Source organism: Crinia signifera, chromosome 19 (assembly GCF_055691185.1).
Source record: "Crinia signifera chromosome 19, ASM5569118v1, whole genome shotgun sequence".
Classification (NCBI taxonomy): domain Eukaryota; kingdom Metazoa; phylum Chordata; class Amphibia; order Anura; family Myobatrachidae; genus Crinia; species Crinia signifera.
Genome location: NC_139226.1, coordinates 138108046 through 138131420, shown reverse-complemented (window position 1 = coordinate 138131420; position 23375 = coordinate 138108046). Strand labels below are relative to the sequence as shown.

The 23375-nt window shown below is 48.1% G+C and overlaps 1 protein-coding gene across 1 annotated transcript in view; it reads left to right on the top strand.

Moving 5' to 3' along the window:
* Window positions 1-23375, top strand: part of PEX14 (peroxisomal biogenesis factor 14) — a 111183-nt gene extending 87808 nt beyond the window's left edge. Inside the window, exons 4-9 of the mRNA XM_083163488.1 lie at window positions 3804-3932; window positions 16646-16731; window positions 17185-17287; window positions 19943-20040; window positions 20314-20405; window positions 20741-23375. Of these exons, the coding sequence (XP_083019614.1) occupies window positions 3804-3932; window positions 16646-16731; window positions 17185-17287; window positions 19943-20040; window positions 20314-20405; window positions 20741-21173 (941 nt within the window). The 3' untranslated portion in view covers window positions 21174-23375. The remainder of the gene's footprint in view (window positions 1-3803; window positions 3933-16645; window positions 16732-17184; window positions 17288-19942; window positions 20041-20313; window positions 20406-20740) is intronic.

Genomic DNA, 23375 nt, shown 5'->3' with positions numbered 1-23375 from the left:
TATATATATATATATATATATATATATATATTCACACACACACACACACACACACACACAGGATTTTCTTTCCCTATTACTTTTCCTCTCATCTCTTTTATCCCGCCTGTCTGTTCCCCCTTTTTCCTCCCTCTCCGCCTTTTTTCTATCTACCCCTGATCTTCCCAACAATTTTTCTCCACACCAGTCTTTTTTTCTCAAGTATTTCCCCCTTCTTTCTCTCCTCTCTCCCCCTCTTCTTTCCTCTTTCCCTCTTTTCCCTATCTATTGCCCTCTTTTCTCTCCCTACCCCCCTTTATCTCTATGCTCCCCCTTGCTTCTACTCCCCTCTTTTCTCTTCCCTCCCCCTTTCCCTGTCTCGTCCCCTCTTTAACTCTCTCCCTATAATTTCTTTCCCCTCTCTCTCTACTCTTCCCCTATTGTCACTCTCTCTACCCCCCCCCCCCCCCCGTTTTCCCTGTCTTCCCTTTCATCCTCTCTCTCTCTCTATTCCCCACTTTCTCTCTCCCCCTCTTTACCTCCTCCTACAATAATGCTATTCCCAGGCCATAGCATATTACATTGTAGAACATATACATGGACTATGCTGGACATCCCCGGGGTATGCAGTATTTGCAGTTTTGTGCTGCGGCGATGACTTGTAACCACTTATCACACAATCTCTTGGTTGTCATTGTCCCCGAGGGTTGTTGTTGGTATGAAAGTTACATGGCTTTGCCAGACCCTGATTTGTTCTATCCAAATAAATAATATATTCATTATTTCTGGTTGCATTAAAATATGTGCAGCCATGCCTAATATATTTTTCATTACCCAGACAAATACTGATAACACATATAAAATGCACCCAGCGAGCAGGAACACAGTAACAGAATGGCCACCGATTGCTGTTCATCGCTTCATTCAGAAGTTTTACTGTGTTATTTTTGGGCTGTGGAACCACATGATAGCTCATTCGGGCCACCTGTACCCTGTGTCTCTTGTGTGTATAGTGCAGTGTAATGGCGCCGGTCCTCTGCTCCAGACAGTCGCTGATCTCCCTGGAAGGAGGAAACATCATGGCCAACAGCCTGGCATGTCTTATCCTCTATCTAATAGCTGGGGGACCCCGACTCCCACATCTATACGCCTCTGTGATGTTGTTTCTGGCTTTGGAACATCACATAGTATTAACTTGGTAACAGGTCCAAGTGAGTCCCGGTAGAGATATGGGATGAGACTCAATCTCTGCAGCATTATTGAAAATCAAATCATTTTACAATAAATCTAGATGAAATTTTGTTCTGTAAACTAAAGAAAAAAGATTTTTGCTTGCCCGCGCCAAATAAATCTGCACCCAAAGAGAAATTGTGCATCACAAACGTATCGCCTTCTGTAACGTCATAGTGTACCAATGGATGATCGGAATCAGTTATACGATGCTAAACATTATTATTGGTCTTTTTAAAAATATATATATTTTTTTAGATTTAGACAACTTTTTTTTTTTTTTTTACTTTTTGCACTAAACACAAAATGCAGACAGAGGCTATGGGGCATCATCCGGTGATGTCATGCATGCATGGGAAGTTTCAGTGATGTCATCTGACCTAGGATAAAGGCGTATTATCCCCAACACGCATAGAGGTTCTGTCTGGTGCGGGTGACCACTTACTGCTGACCCCAGACACCGTCACTAAACTCTTGGGGGGGTCCAGTGCTTCACGCCTGAAGCTGCGATATCAGTTCCAGATGGTTTTATGGCGCGTGGAGACTTTTAAAAGTGTGAGCAGCACAGCAGCCTCCAGTATGGAATATCTATTACATACATGACGTGTGTGTATATATGTGTGTGTGTGTGTGTGTGTGTGTGTATATATATGTTATAATGATCATAGAGTGCAGCTATCTGCATTTATAATGATTGCATAGCACAACTGTATATGTTAAAGCTATAGAATAACTTAATAATAATAATAGTAATAACACATCCTGGATGTAATCAGACCACATAGCATCGGGGTAATGGAGCTGGCCGCAATAGGCATCACCCGTACACAAACATATATTACAAAGTGACAATTGTGTCTATTGTCATTGGATCGTCAGCCGGTTGTCATCTTAAGGTTGTTGGTTACTGTGCGCCTCCGAGTCCTTGCCTTGTGTCCCCTCAGTGTCTCGCAGATTATTCAGCTCAGATAGCAATCAACTGGGAGACGCGTGTGTCTAATTTGCATTAGATTATTCGAAACAAAAAAAAAACACACACAAAAAAACCCTGCATTAGTCAGGCTGGTGATAAACAGCGGCGAGGAGTTTCTACCAACAGCCGTCCCCACCGCAACGCCCTTCTCTTTCGGGTGATCTGCTCTTGTTAACCTCTTGTCATCCTCCTAGTTGTGGGGACGGGGAGGTATATTGTCACGGGCACTGGCGTCTTGTTCTGCGGCTCCCACGTACGCAGGTCTGCCAAACTGAGGCCGCCACGGTGACCTATCCTGCGACCTTACAGTATCGCAGTGGAAATTTTGGGGCACTGGTAGTTGTAAATCATGGCTGCCACACCCATCTGAAGGGCTTGTTTTAGTTATTTTCAGGACCCCTCAAATATTTTGTACGTGCATTTACACTGTAAGATCATGCCATATCCAGTCCTTACATAGGACGCATGTGGCCCCCCTTATTGCTATTTTTGGGAAGAGCTATGTGAAATAAGCTACAGAATACATTGTGATAAGTATCGGGGTGCATTGGGCCTTCTAACGGGAACATTATAATCCTGATGTTGTGTTATTTATATTACGTGTGTGTGTGTGCGCGCATGTTTGTGTGGAGGGTACTCAGCAGCGCCTGCGGTCAGATACACTCTGGCTTCAGGCTTTAGTGAGTACGGGTTTTATCAGACACATTGCTGCTACTCCCCCTGCTGGTTACATGAGGTCAGAGATGGCGCTCGTCCTGTGTGTAGGGCATATGGGCTTCCATGGCACAGAACTATTATGTGGTAGGTACAGGTGATCATATGCTCTCCTTGGGCACAGTGCGATCAGGCTGGGTGGTGCATCATTGGGTGTGACTGGGCGGTGGGTATAGCAATACGCTCACACAGCATTTTATTAGGACAGACTTCAGTAAAACAGGAATCCCCACATTTACAGTGTCCCAGGCCCAGTACAGGGACTCTGTGTAATGTATGGCCAGTCCAAGAGAGGCGCCATATCTGTGCGAGGTGGGCACAGTCGTTGGTGCTGTTTGGTATTCTTTTTGGATAGTGTTCCTTCTTTCTATAATCACTGTGTGCTCTTTTGATTTCCTTTTTATTTCTGCGTTTGTCATAAAATGTAGACTTCCTCTTTCCCTATAGTAATAATGTGCCTTAACGAGCTGCCTCTTTACATAATTAGCTTTGGTTAGTTTTGTCTGTTTTGTCTGCTTTCTCTGCGCTTTACGTGAGCAGAATGAGGGGTGCTAACCTTTTAACCATTGACACTCCCCCCAGAAGCCTCTGCCTGGTGTTCGGCGTCGGCCAGGGAAGGGTTAGTGGCGCTGACAGTGGGGGAAATAAGCTCCATTTGCTAGTGAGATGGTTATATAGAGGGGAGTGTTTGTGGCGGATCAGCCTCTGAACTGTGGTAATAAAACTGCTGAGAAATTAAGCAAATTGGATGAGAAACATCAAACCTCAGACAATATCCGCGCTCAGACTCGGAGTCTATCAGATTGAGAGCTATATTTTATTTTTATATATTTTCCTCTCAGTGGCGATGGACAATCTGGAACCTTATCTCCGCTCATCTGAATTTTTGTTTCTTCTTCCCTTGTAGGACTAAGTGATGAGGAGATTGAGTTGGCTCTCCAGCAGTCTGGCACTGCCCACGATGACCCACCAGCCTTGGGTGTCCCGGGCTTACCCCAGCCGGGTCATCCTCACCCGATGGCCATTCAACCTTACAGTGAGTGATGTCATACAGTGAGTGATGTCATACAGTAACAGTAGCAAATCCTGTGACAGACCAGAGTTGCCGTTTCTTAAGGCTATTTTCCCAAGGTCCTGGCCACTAGGTGGCCCTAGCCTACTGTAGGCTCTGGATAGCATCCATTCCGTATAATATGCACTGACCCATTAACAACACAGCTTCACACTCGCACATACATGTCCGTTTGCTGAAAACTAGGTTGTCCTACCTCTATTTTAAACGTATTTTTATTTGCACAGTTGAAGGAAAGTCGAGAACGGTTATGGCGGTACATAGTTTTCATATCCGGACTCATGAGCCTTGTGACTGCACAGCCCTGATGTAACGACAAAGTCCAGCATGCCTTGCCAACCCCCGTGCGCCATGCTTAGACTTGTAGTTCCTCAGTAACTGAAGCGCTGTATGTTTCGAATCTCTGCTGATATTTTTGTCTGCAGTTTTTTCGAACCATAAATGATGTTTAGTTTGAGACCCCACATTGTATATCTCTGTTGCAATGCTAGATAACGGGAGGTTTGTGGCTATATATATATAAGTACATCAGCATGGGTTATAGCTAAGGAACAGGCTTACGGCCTCACTACCAGAAAATAAGTTGGCCTGCCATTTTGTTGAAGTACACATACCAGACACCACATTGCACGGTCACAGCCAGCATCATTGGCTTCCTCCGAGCCCCGCCCTCTCCTTACACCCTGGAGCGGTATTTACGGTCACTTCTGTCCAAAGACTGGATTGTTCTTGTGACGCTTATCACATGCTAACGGAATAAGAATAATGATATAGGAAGCCATGGCAACCCCCTCATGGGACACGACCGTTTATGATGTCCCTGCACTTACAATTAGTGTAGATTTTGCGGTTTCCAGGGTTTTTCTGCTGCGCTTTGTGTCGTTCCGTAGCCAGCAAGAAATATATCATGACCCTATTAATTAATTAGAAATCGAGACTGTTGTTTATAAGTGAGGATCGTAATAGATGTATTTTTCCTAAATTAAAATGTAAATGTAATTACCCCATAGATTCTGAGTGAGGGCGTAGGTATTAATATTCAGCTTCACTGTCAGCGAGGGGCCCACCCAATCCTCAGGCGTCTAGCAGAGATGTGTCAAAATTCGGGTTTTTATTTTTCCCCCTCCAGATTGTGTTAAGATTTAATGTTGGATTATGGCTAAAAAAAAAAACCTGCTATAATGACCACTTTCTTTTTTTGTCTCTGACATTTATTTTTTGCGCTGCCGTTTCCACCGCTTTCTGATGGGAAAAAAAAAAAAAAGTTTAACCCCTTCAGTGCCAGATGCCCTTTTTACCAGAAGTGTCATCACGACAACTTGAAGCGAATAGAGTTAAAAAAAGAAAAAAAAATGAAATAACATAAAAAAAAGATTGTTGATTAATCCCGAGAAACAAGACTGATAATAATGCTGATAAATGACACTGAAATTACTTTTTGCCTGTAATTTATTACATAAAATATCTTGTGTTTGACATGCGATTAGTTCTTAGGTGCATCAGTCAGGGCGATGCGGATCTGGGGAGGGAAAGTCGGAGCTGTCAGTCCAGGCCGGGAGATGTGTGAACCGTGAGGAGAAATCACATTAATTTCTTCACAGATTTACCTAATTGCAAAGCAGCGTAGAAAAAATGCCAGCACGTGGCTCTTGGCGCGGACCAGCCATTTACGCTCTTCCTAGTTGTTCTGGATGTGGCGTCTTAGGAAAATAACAAAATAGCCTTAGATGCGGGGCTGTTCTTAAAGGAGTTAATCTAGTTGTTTCTTTATGTTCATTTCATTGTTACTTTTCTATAACTTTTAGTTGAGGACAACACAATGGTTTTCTGTATTATCCTTGCTCCGCTGTTTGTATTGTGTTGTGTGCGGACGTAAGCTACAGGCTAACACACTTGGAAAGAAGTTATATAATAAAAACTTGGAAGGTAATTAAATTAAATTAAAAAAATCCAATTCATTAGATGCAAATATCGGATCAGCTGATCACATACCTCCCACCTGTCTCAATTTTTTTTTTTTGGGACTGTCCCCCTTTCACACCAATTGGCCTCAGTATCTCAGTGGCTGGGGCATGGACTGCTGCTCCCAGAGCACTGGGTGCGCCCCCACAATGACAGTTGTGGCTTTAGACGAAGCCACGCCCCCTCTTTGGACGAGGCCACATCACCACCTTTTTTTTTTGGTGCATCCCGATTTGGCCCGGTAGAATGTTGGGAGGTATGTGATCATGCTAAAGGCATGCAGTTATGGTCAAGAGGTTCAGTTGTTCATCCCAAACACCAGAATGGGGGAGACGGGTTCTCTGAGGGATTGTGACCGGGACGTGATGGATTGAGCATGCTGAAACTATTGCTCTCCTGGGATTTCCAATGGTCTCTAGAGTTTACAGAGAATGACGTGCAAAACAAAAACCCATGCAGTTAGCGGCAGTTCTGTGGGCAGAATACCGTGCAAGAGGTCAGTGGGGGGGGATATTCTGTGTGACCCCAGCTGTCAGGAGGTCACCTGAAATAACTATGTGCTACCCCAGTGATACGGCAGCTGAGAGGCCGCCTACACTGGAATACTGGGTCATGGATGGGTAGTTTCAGAATGTGGCGACGCCAAGCCCCCCAGCGCTGTGTCATTGGTCTGCGCTGGCGGTGTAATGGGCCATATACTGTGGCCAGTGATCACTTACTGGATCCGGCTTCTGACCTCTTCCAGTGTCAGCTCTCTCTTCCCCCAGCACCACCTCACACTACAGAAGTCTGAAGATATAACCCATCTCTGAGCACAAACCGGGCGATCTCCCTTTTCTACCAGTGTTGCAGTTTTCCAGTTCATCTGTACCCTGACTCTCTCCTGGATTATCTCTGACGTCCCTCTATTTGCTTCTGACCCACCGTGTCTTACCTACTCTTCTGGCGAATCCACTTCCAGTGTCCACTCGATTATACTAGTCTTCAACCGATGGGACCCCTTCAGGCGTGGCAGAGGGAGGACACTTGTGTGTCTTATAGTAATGATGACCACCCCAGGGATTCAGGGGCATGGAATTCTCAGCCAGCAAATCTGCATGACGCTTTGGTGTCACCATGGGCCACATTCCCTGAGGAAGGTTTCCAGCACCCTCCTCTGTCCATGACACAAATAATTGTGGCTGAGGGACAAAGTGTGGACCAACCCAGCTCTAAAGGTCTAATGTGACCACAGAGTGCCACGCTAATGGTTTTGTCTGTATGTTGTACAGTGTGGGCACCCCATGGGGTGACTGAAGCCAGGGCACACTCGGCAAACACTTACAGTATATGTCAGTTATTTTGTCCCCTACTTTAGCTTCCTTTTCCCTTTTAGCCTACAGCTGGCAAACTGACTTACTAATAGTGATCTCCCTGTAATGGGTTCTTACCCTGGTTCTGTCTGCAGGCCACCTCCCTTGTTAAGGGACATTCATAGTCGGGAACCCAACTGAGACTGGGCGAGGCAGAAATCCCGTTCATCTCGTGAGTCCCTGCTCTAATCCTCGCAGTCAGGAGGAGACGTCTGTAGAGACGTAAGTCTTCATTCTGTTCATCACCGGCCTGTCACCCTAAAAACAGCATTATAGCAAATGTACCATCCATCAGCCCTCACAGATCAGAGGAACACATTTGTGTTTTGCTGTTTATTCTGTGGTTATAGCTGTAATGAGATCAGAGCGGAACGCACCTGATGAACGCTTCCAGCGCCCGATGAGAATTACAGCCATAAGCTCTTTTCCTGAGCGGAATCAGGTTACATGGGATACCATGTGTAGTGAGACGTCCACTCCTTCAGCGGTTGCGGCCTACTTTTTTTTTTAGATCCGGTGGAATCATGAGAACACTTTTCTAAGGCAACACTTGGTATAGCCATGGATTTTCCTACACAATGACCCGCTGGTGCCAACAACTCCATTATAGATGATCTCTTTGTTCTGTAGAAGACCATGTACTACACGCTGAGGGAGGGGGAAATCCAAAACGTTGGCTCCAGATCAGCTGAGGTCTTTTCCTAGGCCAGGCTACTTCCATTCTCTTTCTGGGGGGCTTTGCTTATGAGTCTGAGCCAACAAAACTCATCTCTAAGATCACAGGGGTAAAAGAAGTTCTTTCTATCGCCGCTCTATGGGAGGACATTCGGGACATGGAGGAGCAATATATAGTTTCTGCTTCTGTAGACCATATTTGGGTGCTCTTGGACTTAAAAAGAGCCAATTGTCAGTCAGGACGTGGTCTTTATGTTCTGTGTTACAGTCCACGGAACAAAGAGTTTTCTGCATTATCCATTGAGCTGAACCAAGCCGATCTCCACCGTATATTCCATCTCTCAACATTTTTTACAAATTTTTGCCCACTAGCCATCAAGCTTAAATCGTTCCAGGATCTTCTACCAAAGTCCCCATGGAGGACAGACCTTGTGTAGGAGATGCATGAATCTGTACTGATTGAAGGTGGCTTCATATAGTGATCTGGCAGTAACTTTGTTCCTCTTCCAGCAATTTTGGTGGCTAAGACCTTTTTATGTCTTATTTTCTCAGCCCCACAATGGTTGACAACTGTTGGTAACTTTCCCCAGCTCTTTGGCAGGTGCAGTATCTCCGCCTGACTGTCTCCTCCTACACCTACTTCTCTGTGCGCATCTCCGCAACGGCCACAAATCAAGGCAATGTCCTCCAGTCACTTCTGTATTCATCATCTGAGGATGTTTCGGTACTTGTGAGTTATCTGGGCTGCCGATTTTTTTATTGTATGCCTTAAGTTAAGGCATACAATCAGATGCGATGCGATATCGCATCGCATGCGACCATCGGATGCGATGACCCGATTTTTCCATAGGAATCAATGTTAAAATGGACTGAGTCCATTTTAACATGGAATTCAATGGGAAAAAGGGGTCCTTTTCATACCCCTACTATCCAAGTGGGCATGGAGTTGGATATAAACCTGTGGCGAGCCACCGAGCCCGAAGCGTGGCGAGCGGACGGTATTCCGTGTCCCCTCGCGGGGCTCGCCACGCTTCGGGCTCGGTGGCTCGCTACGCTCGCCACAGGTTTATATCCAACTCCATGCCCACTTGGATAGTAGGGGTATGAAAAGGACCCCTTTTTCCCATTGAATTCCATGTTAAAATGGACTCAGTCCATTTTAACATTGATTCCTATGGAAAAATCGGGTCATCGCATCGCATCGCGTCGCATGCGATGCGATGCGATGTGCCCGATCCGACCCGATTTAGAAATCGGGCGCCCAGATAACTCATAAGTACCGATGTTTCCCTTACTTGCACTTCCCATAGAGTCTGGAAGTCCTTTCTTGTCTGCAGTATTCCTTTATTGGTAACAGAACTCCGCAGGTACTGGTCTATCTCCAATGGGGTGTGAAGTCCTAGCAGACACGTCTATAAAGATACACGGGGAGATATGTATCAAGCCTTCTAAAGAGTGGAGAGGTTGTCAATAGCAACCTGTCAGCTGTCATGTTATAGAATGTACTTGATTAATGATCATTGGAAGCTGATTAGCTGATTGGTTGTTAGGGGAAGCCTGCACTTGTCCACTCTTCTGAAGGCTCGATACATCTCCCCCACGGTCTCACGACTCTCTGTAGCTTAATCACTAATTGCCTGTTTATCCGCACATCAAACGCTTTTCCAGAAGCATAACGCTAAGCTACAATTCCCTGTTCTGCCAATCTGATCCATCGCCGAACATCGATGATCAGCAATCCACCAGGGAATCGGGAGGAAGCTTCAAATGCCATTTCATTCAGATGCCACTGTACAGGCGAAAAATAGCATGGGGACGCCCAGCGGTTCTCTGGACGCAGTCACCGGTTTGCAGTGGGTACGCCCAGGAAACGCTGGGTGTACTCATGCGCCAGCTCCGTGTCTGCCCACTGCTCTGCCACCTCTGTGTGGACGCGGCCCTGCAGATGTGTATATTCATCCATACCATGCACAGAGCCGCACCATCGGCCCCCGGCGTGGATACTCTAGGGACCAAGTGTTGTTGAATCACCCCCTACCTGTGTAGGGGCAGCACATAATGAACAATGTGATAGGCCATCATACATACAATAAACCCCAGCAATTAATACGCAGTGATTATACCCACCACAATATAATATGGCCAGCAACAGCCGATATGCTGGGTGCTAAGAGTCATGTACACCACGTTCTCCTTCTGCGGGGATGCCGGATTAATTTCTTCATTAAAATGCAGGACGGTTCCACAGGAAATCTGCCCGGACGTGGCGGTGCTTTGTGGTGTAAGCCTCCCCGATTTTGGAATAACTCTGCTTTTTTATTTACGTCTTATTGGACATTTCCTGATCGCACCACATATCTAATACTTACAAAAAAGATAGGGTTAAATAAGTTGTTTTTGACATTTTTCCATTGCACAACACCCTTGGGTGTGCCGCTAGATTTACCTAGCAAGAAAAACTGGTGCTTGGCGTTGTGTTACTGTTCTACAACGCTCCCTATAGTGGGCACTGGAGAGCAGGGTATAATGACCATTTGCTGCACTTATCTGTTATATGCCGGATATCTCCCCCCCCCTTCCCCATTGCACCCTAGTTGTGGCCAGCGAGGGAGGCGGCAATGCTGGGATATAGCTGTAATACCCCATTAACTCTCATAGGTAATGTGTCATAGGATGTGGTATAGGCAGGGACACGGCAGGCAGGCCGACAATAAAAAGGGCAACAGTCAATAGGTCGACGCATAACAAACGTCAACATACCTTAGGTAAACATGGTCAAAGGTTGACACATGCAATGGTCGACACACATTTTTTCAATTTTTTTTCCAAATCAGGTGTTTTTTTTCATACTTTACTATCCAAGTGGACATAGAGTTAGATTATAATAAATGCCCATGTTGTCATAGACACCAAAAACCGTGAATACCCCATGTCGAGCTTTTCTGTTTTGACCTATTTCTTGTGTTGACCTTTCAACCTAAGGCACGTCGACCTTTTCCAACCCAAGGCCTGCCGACCTATTGACTGTGGCCCTGTGACCCATCCCCCAGCAGCGGCCTCGATATGTGCGACAGACAGGGCTTATGCAATCCATTATCACAGGGAAGTCTCCCCAGCAGCCTCCTTTCTGTCCCTGCCCCCCCCCCCCCCCCCTTCATATTCGTTTTTCTTTTTTAATTTAGCCACGAGACAGACTTGTGTCACTTAATGTAAAACGAGTGAGATGGCATTTCAGCTCCGAGCCTTTATAGACTTGCTGAACTTTTGTGAAAGATCATCCCAGTCCCGTTTCATTAATAATGGAAGGGAGGGGGCAATAAAAGCACTCACTACCAGGATACACCGTAGACTCGGAGCTCAGGGGTTAGCCTGCTCTGCTGACATTAATTCCACCCTCCTAACCCCTCAGCTGCCAGCGGCTCCCCGCTCCCTATCTCGCACCTTTCATCCAGGAGTGTGCCCCTGAACTACAGACACAGTTCATGAGTTGGCCCCAAAACTACCTCTAACTGTGTAATATTGGGGTGCAGGGAGATGACCGGACGTCACATTCTCCCCCTCCGTGTAACACTGTGTAATATTGGGGTGCAGGGAGATGACCTGGCGTCACATTCTCCCCCTCCGTGTAGCACTGTGTAATATTGGGGTGCAGGGAGATGACCTGGCATCACATTCTTCCCCTCCGTGTAGCACTGTGTATTATTGGGGTGCAGGGAGATGACCTGGCGTCACATTCTCCTCCTCCGTGTAGCACTGTGTAATATTGGGGTGCAGGGAGATGACCTGGCGTCACATTCTCCCCCTCCGTGTAGCACTGTGTAATATTGGGGTGCAGGGAGATGACCTGGCGTCACATTCTCCCCCTCCGTGTAGCACTGTGTAATATTGGGGTGCAGGGAGATGACCTGGCGTCACATTCTCCCCCTCCGTGTAGCACTGTGTAATATTGGGATGCAGGGAGATGACCGGACGTCACATTCTCCCCCTCCGTGTAGCACTGTGTAATATTGGGGTGCAGGGAGATGACCTGGTGTCACATTCTGCCCCTCCGTGTAGCACTGTGTAATATTGGGGTGCAGGGAGATGACCTGGTGTCACATTCTCCCCCTTCGTGTAGCACTGTGTAATATTGGGGTGCAGGGAGATGACCTGGTGTCACATTCTGCCCCTCCGTGTAGCACTGTGTAATATTGGGGTGCAGGGAGATGACCTGGTGTCACATTCTCCCCCTCCATGTAGCACTGTGTAATATTGGGGTGCAGGGAGATGACCTGGCGTCACATTCTCCCCCTCCATGTAGCACTGTGTAATATTGGGGTGCAGGGAGATGACCTCGTGTCACATTCTGTCCCTCTGTGTAGCACTGTGTAATATTGGGGTGCAGGGAGATGACCTGGTGTCACATTCTCCCCCTCCATGTAGCACTGTGTAATATTGGGGTGCAGGGAGATGACCTGGTGTCACATTCTCCCCTCCGTGTAGCACTGTGTAATATTGGGGTGCAGGGAGATGACCTGGTGTCACATTCTCCCCCTCCATGTAGCACTGTGTAATATTGGGGTGCAGGGAGATGACCTGGTGTCACATTCTCCCCTCCGTGTAGCACTATGTAATATTGGGGTGCAGGGAGATGACCTGGTGTCACATTCTCCCCTCCGTGTAGCACTGTGTAATATTGGGGTGCAGGGAGATGACCTGGTGTCACATTCTTCCCCTCCGTGTAGCACTGTGTAATATTGGGGTGCAGGGAGATGACCTGGTGTCATATTCTCCCCCTCCATGTAGCACTGTGTAATATTGGGGTGCAGGGAGATGACCTGGCGTCACATTCTCCCCCTCTGTGTAGCACTGTGTAATATTGGGGTGCAGGGGGATGACGTGGTGTCACATTCTCCCCCTCCGTGTATCACTGTGTAATATTGGGGTGCAGGGAGATGACCGGACATCACATTCTCCCCCTCCGTGTAGCACTGTGTAATATTGGGGTGCGGGGAGATGACCTGGTGTCACATTCTCCCCCTCCGTGTAGCACTGTGTAATATTGGGGTGCAGGTGGATGACCTGGTGTCACATTCTCCCCCTCCGTGTAGCACTGTGTAATATTGGGGTGCAGGGAGATGACCTGGTGTCACATTCTCCCCCTCCGTGTAGCACTGTGTAATATTGGGGTGCAGGGAGATGACCTGGTGTCACATTCTCCTCCTCCGTGTAGCACTGTGTAATATTGGGGTGCAGGTGGATGACCTGGTGTCACATTCTCCCCCTCCGTGTAGCACTGTGTAATATTGGGGTGCAGGGAGATGACCTGGTGTCACATTCTCCCCCTCCGTGTAGCACTGTGTAATATTGGGGTGCAGGGAGATGACCTGGTGTCACATTCTCCCCCTCCGTGTAGCACTGTGTAATATTGGGGTGCAGGGAGATGACCTGGCGTCACATTCTCCCCCTCCGTGTAGCACTGTGTAATATTGGGGTGCAGGTGGATGACCTGGTGTCACATTCTGCCCCTCCGTTTAGCACTGTGTAATATTGGGGTGCAGGGAGATGACCTGGTGTCACATTCTCCCCTCCGTGTAGCACTGTGTAATATTGGGGTGCAGGGAGATGACCTGATGTCACATTCTCCCCCTCCATGTAGCACTGTGTAATATTGGGGTGCAGGGAGATGACCTGGTGTCACATTCTCCCCTCCGTGTAGCACTGTGTAATATTGGGGTGCAGGGAGATGACCTGGTGTCACATTCTTCCCCTCCGTGTAGCACTGTGTAATATTGGGGTGCAGGGAGATGACCTGGTGTCACATTCTCCCCCTCCATGTAGCACTGTGTAATATTGGGGTGCAGGGAGATGACCTGGCGTCACATTCTCCCCCTCCATGTAGCACTGTGTAATATTGGGGTGCAGGGGGATGACCTGGCGTCACATTCTCCCCCTCTGTGTAGCACTGTGTAATATTGGGGTGCAGGGGGATGACGTGGTGTCACATTCTCCCCCTCCGTGTAGCACTGTGTAATATTGGGGTGCAGGGAGATGACCGGACATCACATTCTCCCCCTCCGTGTAGCACTGTGTAATATTGGGGTGCGGGGAGATGACCTCGTGTCACATTCTCCCCCTCTGTGTAGCACTTTGTAATATTGGGGTGCAGGGAGATGACCTGGTGTCACATTCTCCCCCTCCGTGTAGCACTGTGTAATATTGGGGTGCAGGGAGATGACCTGGTGTCACATTCTCCCCCTCCGTGTAGCACTGTGTAATATTGGGGTGCAGGGAGATGACCTCGTGTCACATTCTCCCCCTCCGTGTAGCACTGTGTAATATTGGGGTGCAGGTGGATGACCTGGTGTCACATTCTCCCCCTCCGTGTAGCACTGTGTAATATTGGGGTGCAGGGAGATGACCTGGTGTCACATTCTCCCCCTCCGTGTAGCACTGTGTAACATTGGGGTGCAGGGAGATGACCTGGTGTCACATTCTCCTCCTCCGTGTAGCACTGTGTTATATTGGGGTGCAGGTGGATGACCTGGTGTCACATTCTCCCCCTCCGTGTAGCACTGTGTAATATTGGGGTGCAGGGAGATGACCTGGTGTCACATTCTCCCCCTCCATGTAGCACTGTGTAATATTGGGGTGTAGGGAGATGACCTGGCGTCACATTCTCCCCCTCTGTGTAGCACTGTGTAATATTGGGGTGCAGGTGGATGACCTGGTGTCACATTCTGCCCCTCCGTGTAGCACTATGTAATATTGGGGTGCAGGGAGATGACCTGGTGTCACATTCTCCCCCTCCGTGGAGCACTGTGTAATATTGGGGTGCAGGGAGATGACCTCGTGTCACATTCTCCCCCTCCGTGTAGCACTGTGTAATATTGGGGTGCAGGTGGATGACCTGGTGTCACATTCTCCCCCTCCGTGTAGCACTGTGTAATATTGGGGTGCAGGGAGATGACCTGGTGTCACATTCTCCCCCTCCGTGTAGCACTGTGTAATATTGGGGTGCAGGGAGATGACCTGGTGTCACATTCTCCCCCTCCGTGTAGCACTGTGTAATATTGGGGTGCAGGGAGATGACCTGGTGTCACATTCTCCCCCTCCGTGTAGCACTGTGTAATATTGGGGTGCAGGGAGATGACCTGGTGTCACATTCTCCCCCTCCGTGTAGCACTGTGTATTATTGGGGTGCAGGGAGATGACCTCGTGTCACATTCTCCCCCTCCGTGTAGCACTGTGTAATATTGGGGTGCAGGTGGATGACCTGGTGTCACATTCTCCCCCTCCGTGTAGCACTGTGTAATATTGGGGTGCAGGGAGATGACCTGGTGTCACATTCTCCCCCTCCGTGTAGCACTGTGTAATATTGGGGTGCAGGGAGATGACCTGGTGTCACATTCTGCCCCTCCGTGTAGCACTATGTAATATTGGGGTGCAGGTAGATGACCTGGTGTCACATTCTCCCCTCCGTGTAGCACTGTGTAATATTGGGGTGCAGGGAGATGACCTGGTGTCACATTCTCCCCCTCCATGTAGCACTGTGTAATATTGGGGTGCAGGGAGATGACCTGGCGTCACATTCTCCCCCTCCGTGTAGCACTGTGTAATATTGGGGTGCAGGTGGATGACCTGGTGTCACATTCTGCCCCTCCGTTTAGCACTGTGTAATATTGGGGTGCAGGGAGATGACCTGGTGTCACATTCTCCTCCTCCGTGTAGCACTGTGTAATATTGGGGTGCAGGGAGATGACCTGGTGTCACATTCTCCCCCTCCATGTAGCACTGTGTAATATTGGGGTGCAGGGAGATGACCTGGTGTCACATTCTCCCCCTCCGTGTAGCACTGTGTAATATTGGGGTGCAGGGAGATGACCGGACATCACATTCTCCCCCACCGTGTAGCACTGTGTAATATTGGGGTGCAGGGAGATGACCGGACATCACATTCTCCCCCACCGTGTAGCACTGTGTAATATTGGGGTGCAGGTAGATGACCTGGTGTCACATTCTGCCCCTCTGTGTAGCACTGTGTAATATTGGGGTGCAGGGAGATGACCGAACGTCACATTCTACCCCTCAGTGTAGCACTGTGTAATATTGGGGTGCAGGGAGATGACCGGACGTCACATTCTCCCCCTCAGTGTAGCACTGTGTAATATTGGGGTGCAGGGAGATGACTTGACGTCACATTCTCCCCCTCAGTGTAGCACTGTGTAATATTGGGGTGCAGGGAGATGACCTGGCGTCACATTCTCCCCCTCCGTGTAGCACTGTGTAATATTAGGGTGCAGGGAGATGACCTGGTGTCACATTCTGCCCCTCCATGTAGCACTGTGTAATATTGGGGTGCAGGGAGATGACCTGGTGTCACATTCTCCCCCTCCGTGTAGCACTATGTAATATTGGGGTGCAGGTGGATGACCTGGTGTCACATTCTCCCCCTCCGTGTAGCACTGTGTAATATTGGGGTGCAGGGAGATGACCTGGTGTCACATTCTCCTCCTCCGTGTAGCACTGTGTAATATTGGGGTGCAGGGAGATGACCTCGTGTCACATTCTCCCCCTACGTGTAGCACTGTGTAATATTGGGGTGCAGGGAGATGGCGTCACATTCTGACCTCAGGCCTACGGACTCCCTTTGTCTGAGCCACCCTTTACGTCTGGTATACTTACGTTGCTTGTATGTTCCCCACACAGGTCCGCCCGGCTCACGCTGGAGAGAATACGGAGCGCTAGCGGTTATACTAGCCGGCATAGCGTTTGGCTTCCACCATCTGTACAAGGTAGGTGCCAGTGGCTTATGTCTGTGGGGGTTCTGTATGGCGTTCTTGGAGGGGGGGACCTGGGACCTGTAATCAGGGCTGTCACTATGCAGCTCCTGTGGCTGGGAACCTCCCGTAGCTGGGAATTTGCATTGTTCTGTCCCAGTTCTGGTACAATGTAGTGCGTCATAGCTTGCATTGTTTACACTGGTTATTTTGTAATATTTTGTGCGTGGAAGTTACACCCATAGTATCTGATTAATCACCTTAGTCGCATGTTTTTCTCTCACAACCCAACTTTTATACCTAGATGTCTAATAAATACAGCTGGACTATGGGTAAAGTTGTACTAGGCCCGGTACATATTTCCCCCGCACTCGCCACTAATGTGCTTGGTTTTGTATTGTGTCGCTGAAGCTTACACGTCCAGGTGTCCCCAGTGTTGTAAGACCTCCCTGTCCTTCCCTTATACAGAGGTACCTGCTCCCACTGATCAGCAGTAGCAAGGAGAGCCGCAAACAACTGCACCGCATCGAGTCCAGCGTGGCGGAGATGAGCAGCGGCGTCACACAGACAGGTAACGATTAACAGCTCCATTCCAGCCCCCTCCGCCCCTCCCAGATCCACGGCGACTTCATTTATCTGCTCACAAAATCTGTTCACATTTGCAAATGAAGAAGCCGTCATTTCGCTTTAATTTGAAATTGCTTGTTTACTGTCGCTGTGGCCTCAATTAATTATGTTTTTACAGAAAGGATCCCAACCTCAGAATATTAATAAGGGGGCTGGAGTGACAGCCCTGTAGTGTAATGGGTGGTTTAGCTTAATTCTCTTCTTCATGACAGCAAGGTGCGTGCACGTGTCTCCAGATTCTGGAACGGTGTTATTTCAGCCTCTGCCATGTATATCAATGTGCAGCTAAACACCCAGACAGCTCTCAGAGAGGCCGGGGATTTATCACTGCCTGTAGGAGAATCCTAGAATCCCGTGGGATATGGGATAGTATAACAGCAGTCTGACAAATGTCTCCTGGTTCCGGATTCTACAAGACCCAATCGCATTTCGCCTTTAATGTCATTGTCCTTTCCGCTCGTATTCATGTTCCAACCTCTGCTGTGTTGTGGTAGCAGTGGTGCTTTCAGGATGTATACATTAGTGCACCGATTACTATAGTTGGCATACAAGTGGCATTGCCCTTGTTTCAGGATGTTTCACTTTATGCCAGGCCGCTTAGGTGGTGGCGCGTTGCGCAAGCTGACCAGCCAAATGTGTTATCTGGCTTGCAACGAGGTCCTTGGATTTCATGTTAGATTTAGCAATAAACATTATTATCCTACTAGTTACCAGCTGGTGACAATCCTGTAACCTCACAACAGTAATGTCAGCACCGGTGCACCCCACACTTCAATTCCCACCATAGAGTTGAGGAGCTGCCTTATGCAGCCCACACACGCACCGATTCCAGCGTGCGTTGTGGGCTTAACTAGCACACACAGCATCGCATCGTATGCCTTGTGCATACGATGTGCATGCGATGCAATGCTGTGCTAGAAAAAGCTAGTACAAAAAGTATGTGCAGCACATACTTTTTGTACTGTACGATGAGGTGCCGCAGGAGCGCGCACCCCATCGTACAGCATCGCACCGCCGGCATCGGCGCGTGTGTGGGCTGCATTAACCGTATTGTATGACCCAAAATGAGAAGATATTAGCAGGATATGAAAACGTATGACGCACTGAAATCTAACGACGTTATAGAAGAGTTACATTGTTTTCAGAACAGTCACAAAGACTCGCCTTGTGTTTTTCTTAAAATAAATTGATATAATGCATCTTTTTTTGTTTTGGTGTAAAAGCTGCGCTGCAGCTCCCAGTAGTTGTGTCATCCAGGTAATCCAACCTAGGAGTGTTAGTAAGAATGTCTGATTTCATCCCAGCCCTGTCAGAATTAAGATGTTATTTTAGTCATAGGCTCGGCCGGGCAGCCAGCACGCCCGTGACGGGTGTGTATTCTGCCTGTGATATTACCGTCCCGTCCTTAGTGGAAGGCTGAGAGATCCCGGGGGTTCCTGGCTTTGTAGATCGCTCAGAGTCTTCTGGATACAGCCAGTGTCCCCGATCAGGGCCCTGTTCACACTGTCTGCCGGCTCCCAGCGGCCTCTGTCACAGAGATGACAGCCGAGGATAGATGGATAAAACAGAGAGACAGAGATACAGGGAGATAAAGCGTGTGATAAATGGCTGTCTGTGATAAGGGACACACACGCGGCTATACTTCTCAATCCGCCACAGTGATACATTGCAAATCCCACAGATGAGATGGGAGGGGAGAGATTAGACGGGAACAACATAAATCCCAGGCAGAGATACAAAGGAGATGCAGGTTTGTATGTAGATGGTGCTGGGAACGTCGCCTGGCTGCGTCATTCCTCAGGGGAGAGCGATAGGCTGCGTCCGATGTGTGGCCACTTTATGTACATCGGACACACTGCACCTAATATCTACCACAATATCCCTACAGCAACTCAGTGGTACTTAATGTTTCCATAGGTATGTAAACGTCATGTGACGTTCCAGCTGTCAAAACAAAAATGTTTAAAGGCAGTAAACTATACAGTGAGGACAGGAAGAGAACCAGAATAAATTGGGTATTGATCCACTACCCAAGAGGCTCTGCAGCATCTAAGGCCTTCCATGATTCTTCAGCTAAACATCTGGAAGGCTTGCTTAGGCAGGGAGGGAACTTTTAATAAGTAATTGTATAATTTATTCTTATTGGGCAACCTCTGCCAAATATTCATTAGATCAACAAAATAATATATTTAAAAAATTGACTTTAAATAAAGCAGGCGTAACTGCCAGACCTTGCTTTGTCACGTGAACTTTTTGTCCCACATCAGTATGGTTTTAGCCAGTTTCTATGTGTCATCTTTCTCTTTGCGATGGAAAGGTAACAAATACTCCATGCACTTTACTTACACAGATTAGAGGTAATAGGGGCATTGTAATGGCTTAGAGTCTTCAGGAGTTGTGTGTTAAAGGGATTTTATACAGTGATTTTAATTCAATACTGAGAGATAGGACGTTAAAGGGGTGACAGTGACATTTTATTTTTGGGGTATTGATTACAAGAAATATATTTTTCTCACCTTAGTTGTAGCTGATGAACCTCCCACTCTATCGGATGTAGATGTTGCATTATGTCCAACCTGTGTATTGTCCTCCCTTGTAGTGACCCAGCTACAGACAACGCTGGCCGCTGTGCAGGAACTGCTCCTACAGCATCAGCAGAAGATCCAGGACCTCACCCAGGAGCTGGCCGCTGCCAAGGTGAGACCCAAATCCTCCTGCCGCCCACTTCTTGGGGACACCGGCATGCTCACGGCCCTCAGCAATGATTCTAAAGCATCTAGCATGGATTGTAAGCTCTTCTGCTCAAGGACTTCTCTCTACATGTACTCCTTGGTGGACCTTCTACTTTATTGTATTATGTATCTGACACCCTGTGATGAAATTGGGAAATTGCATTGCCGGCGCCGGGGGAGAGTTGGTTTTGTGTTGCTTTTATTGACATTTTATCTGTCCCGGTCTCTGTGTTTTTAGGCCTCCAATTCCTCCAACACTATTCTGGACTCGCAGAACATCCAGGAACTGAAGTCTGAAATTTACTCGCTGAAGGGGCTGCTGCTAAACAGGTACAGAGGGCAGGACATGCTGGTTGTGACGAGACCGGAACCAGTATCTGGGGGATAGGCTGCTAGTCAGGGGGAAGCTTTCCATGCGAGTCCCTGTAAGCTGGGTATTGCACTCTCCTATTCCTGCACACTAGGTTGTAGACCGGTCAGAGTACTGGGCCTTCCCTTGTGCCATGTGTCACAGTGACCAGCGCTCCGCAAATTGCATTCCAAACCACAGTGTCTATAGTCCTTCTAGGGCTTTATATACATACTGGCACCTTTGGTAAATGGCAGGATACATACATAGTCCGTATGTGGTGTCTGTTGTAACTTTCTGGTCTTTCCATTGCTAGGAGGCAGTTTCCACCATCTCCATCAGCACCCAAGATCCCTGCCTGGCAAATCCCAGTGAAGCCTCCCTCTCTGTCCGGCCAGACGGTGCTAAATCACAACAGCAGCAGTGACATATCACCTGTCAGCAACGAGTCCAGCTCCTCCTCCCCTGTGAAGGAGAATCACAGCCCCGAGGGGTCAAAGGTCAGCTCCCACCACATGCCTATCACACGGGAGGAGGATGCCGAGATCGATGTGCAGAGCCAGGTGCGCATGGAAGTACAGGGAGAGGAGGAGGGAGAAGAAGAGGAGGAGGAAGAGGATGTTGGGCAAGCCGATGAAGAAGATTGCATCGGAGTCCAGACGGAGGATCGGAGAGGCGGAGATGGACAGATAAATGAGCAGGTAGAAAAGTTGCGCCGGCCAGAGGGTGCCAGCAATGGGATGGACTAATGGGAAAAGGTTGATCCAAATAGGTCCTTGAGCTGCCCTCACACCTTACTCTGACGTCATTTAGGAGGATCCTCCCCTGGGACCTGTGTGCTATCTGTGGTACATTTCTATACGCAGGAGGAGCAGGATGGAGTGCACTGCAGTGTCTCCATCCAGCTTTCTTCTTGTTGTGTCTGCACAGTGAGTTCTGTTCACTCTCACCACCCTCAGCAGCTGGGTTCTCTTGTGTCAGCGGCTGGCCGGCCTGCAAGACGATGTGACAGTGGGCGTCCTATATGCTCCGTCACCAACATACATCCCCTTTTTCAATAATAATGATGAATGAATTGAATGTTCCAGTAATTAAGTTAATGTCAAATCACTTTTTGATCTGCACACAACCTGCAATCACCATTCTGCGCACTACAAGCGTGCATGCGACAAACACTGCGGGTGTCAGTGCTGCATGTGTCTGGTAAATGAAAGCATACAAATTATCACACTTTTTATACAGTATCAGTGTATGGGTTTCATGTCCTCTCACTGTGACCATGACTGCAGTCCCCATTTTGTTTATTTCATCTTTTGCATCACTGTCTCAGTCATACGCTCTGCGTCTTTATAAAATCAGTTCTCCAAGAAATGTGACTTCACTGCCAGGTCCTATCAGTCTATGTGGTGAGATGTTAATATAACAGCAGAGCTGCCACAGAGAACACCTCATATCATTTCACACTTCTCTGCCTTCCCTCATTTTCTCATTCCCTCTTCTACTGCCCTCCTCATTTCTTCCTCTGCTGCCCTCCTCACTTTCTCTTCCCCCATTTCCTCATTCCCTCTTCTACTGCCCTCCATTTCTTCCTCTGCTGCCCTCCTCACTTCCTTCTCCCCCATTTCCTCTTCTACTGCTCTCCTCATTTCCTCCTCCCCATTTCCTCTTCTACTGCCCTTCTCATTTCCTCCTCCCCAGTTCCTCTTCTACTGCCCTCCTCATTTCTTCCTCTGCTGCCCTCCTCATTTCCTCCTCCAGCTGCCCTCCTCGTTTCCTCCTCCGCTTCCCTCCTCATTTGCTCCTCTGCTTCCCTCCTCATTTCCTCCTCCGCTTCCCTCCTCATTTCCTCCTTCGCTTTCCTCCTCCCTCTGCCCTCCTCATTTTCTTCTCTGCTTCCCTCCTCGTTTCCTCCTCCCTCTACCCTTCTCATTTCCTCCTCCGCTTCCCTTCTCATTTCCTCCTCTGCTTCTCTCCTCCTTTTATCCTCCGCTTTCCTCCTCATTTCCTCCTACCTCTCCTCTCCTCATTTCCTCCTACCTCTCCTCTCCTCATTTCCTCCTCCGCTCCCCTCCTCATTTCCTCCTCTGCTCCCCTCCTCATTTCCTCCTCTGCTCCCCTCCTCATTTCCTCCTTCGCTTCCCTCCTCATTTCCTCCTCCCTCTACCCTCCTCGTTTCCTCCTCCACTTTTCTCCTAATTTCCTCCTCCATTTCCTCCTCCTTTCCACTTCGGCAGCCCTCCTCATATGTTGGCCTCCTCTGCTGCCTTCGGTTCTCCTTCTACTCTCCTTTATTCTTTCCTTCTTATCCCTGCTCACGTCATCCTCCTCTCACTCTAATATGAAGATTCTTCTCTGCTATCCACATTTCATTACTTGCCACATACAAATGTATTTTTTTCTCATTTCATCTTCTTCCTTCATTATTTCATCATCCTTCCGCTGCCTCATTTCCTCCTGTTCTGAATTTATCCTTTTCTATGTGTTAATAAATGAAGGAGTTGTTTGGTAAGCTTGAGTTCTGCAAATAATTCTTATATCTTTTAGTGCAAATCACTCCTATTGGCCAGGAAGCGGAGGACAAGGTGCCTCCTGCTCAGTGTTAGGGTGGAATGTTTCCTGTGGGTGGTTTATATCAGGTGTGTATCCAGTCACTACAGCTGTTCACAAGCAGCAGTCACCCTTAGTATCTGCCCTGCTGCCCCTTGGTGCAGTCGGCTTATGGGACAAGAATGTAGAAATAACATCCATTTTTCATGTGAAGCTGATGTGTTTGTGCTGTGATAAATATGATGTGGACAGCAGACCATCTGGAGCGAGAAGAGGAAAGCCCGTATTCATTGCATGAGCAGCAGCCCTGACTTCCATCATCCAACTCTGCTCATTAGTGTGCTAATGTATAGATCCAACTATAATTGTACATAATTGTAATAAAGATGAGTTACACTATTTAA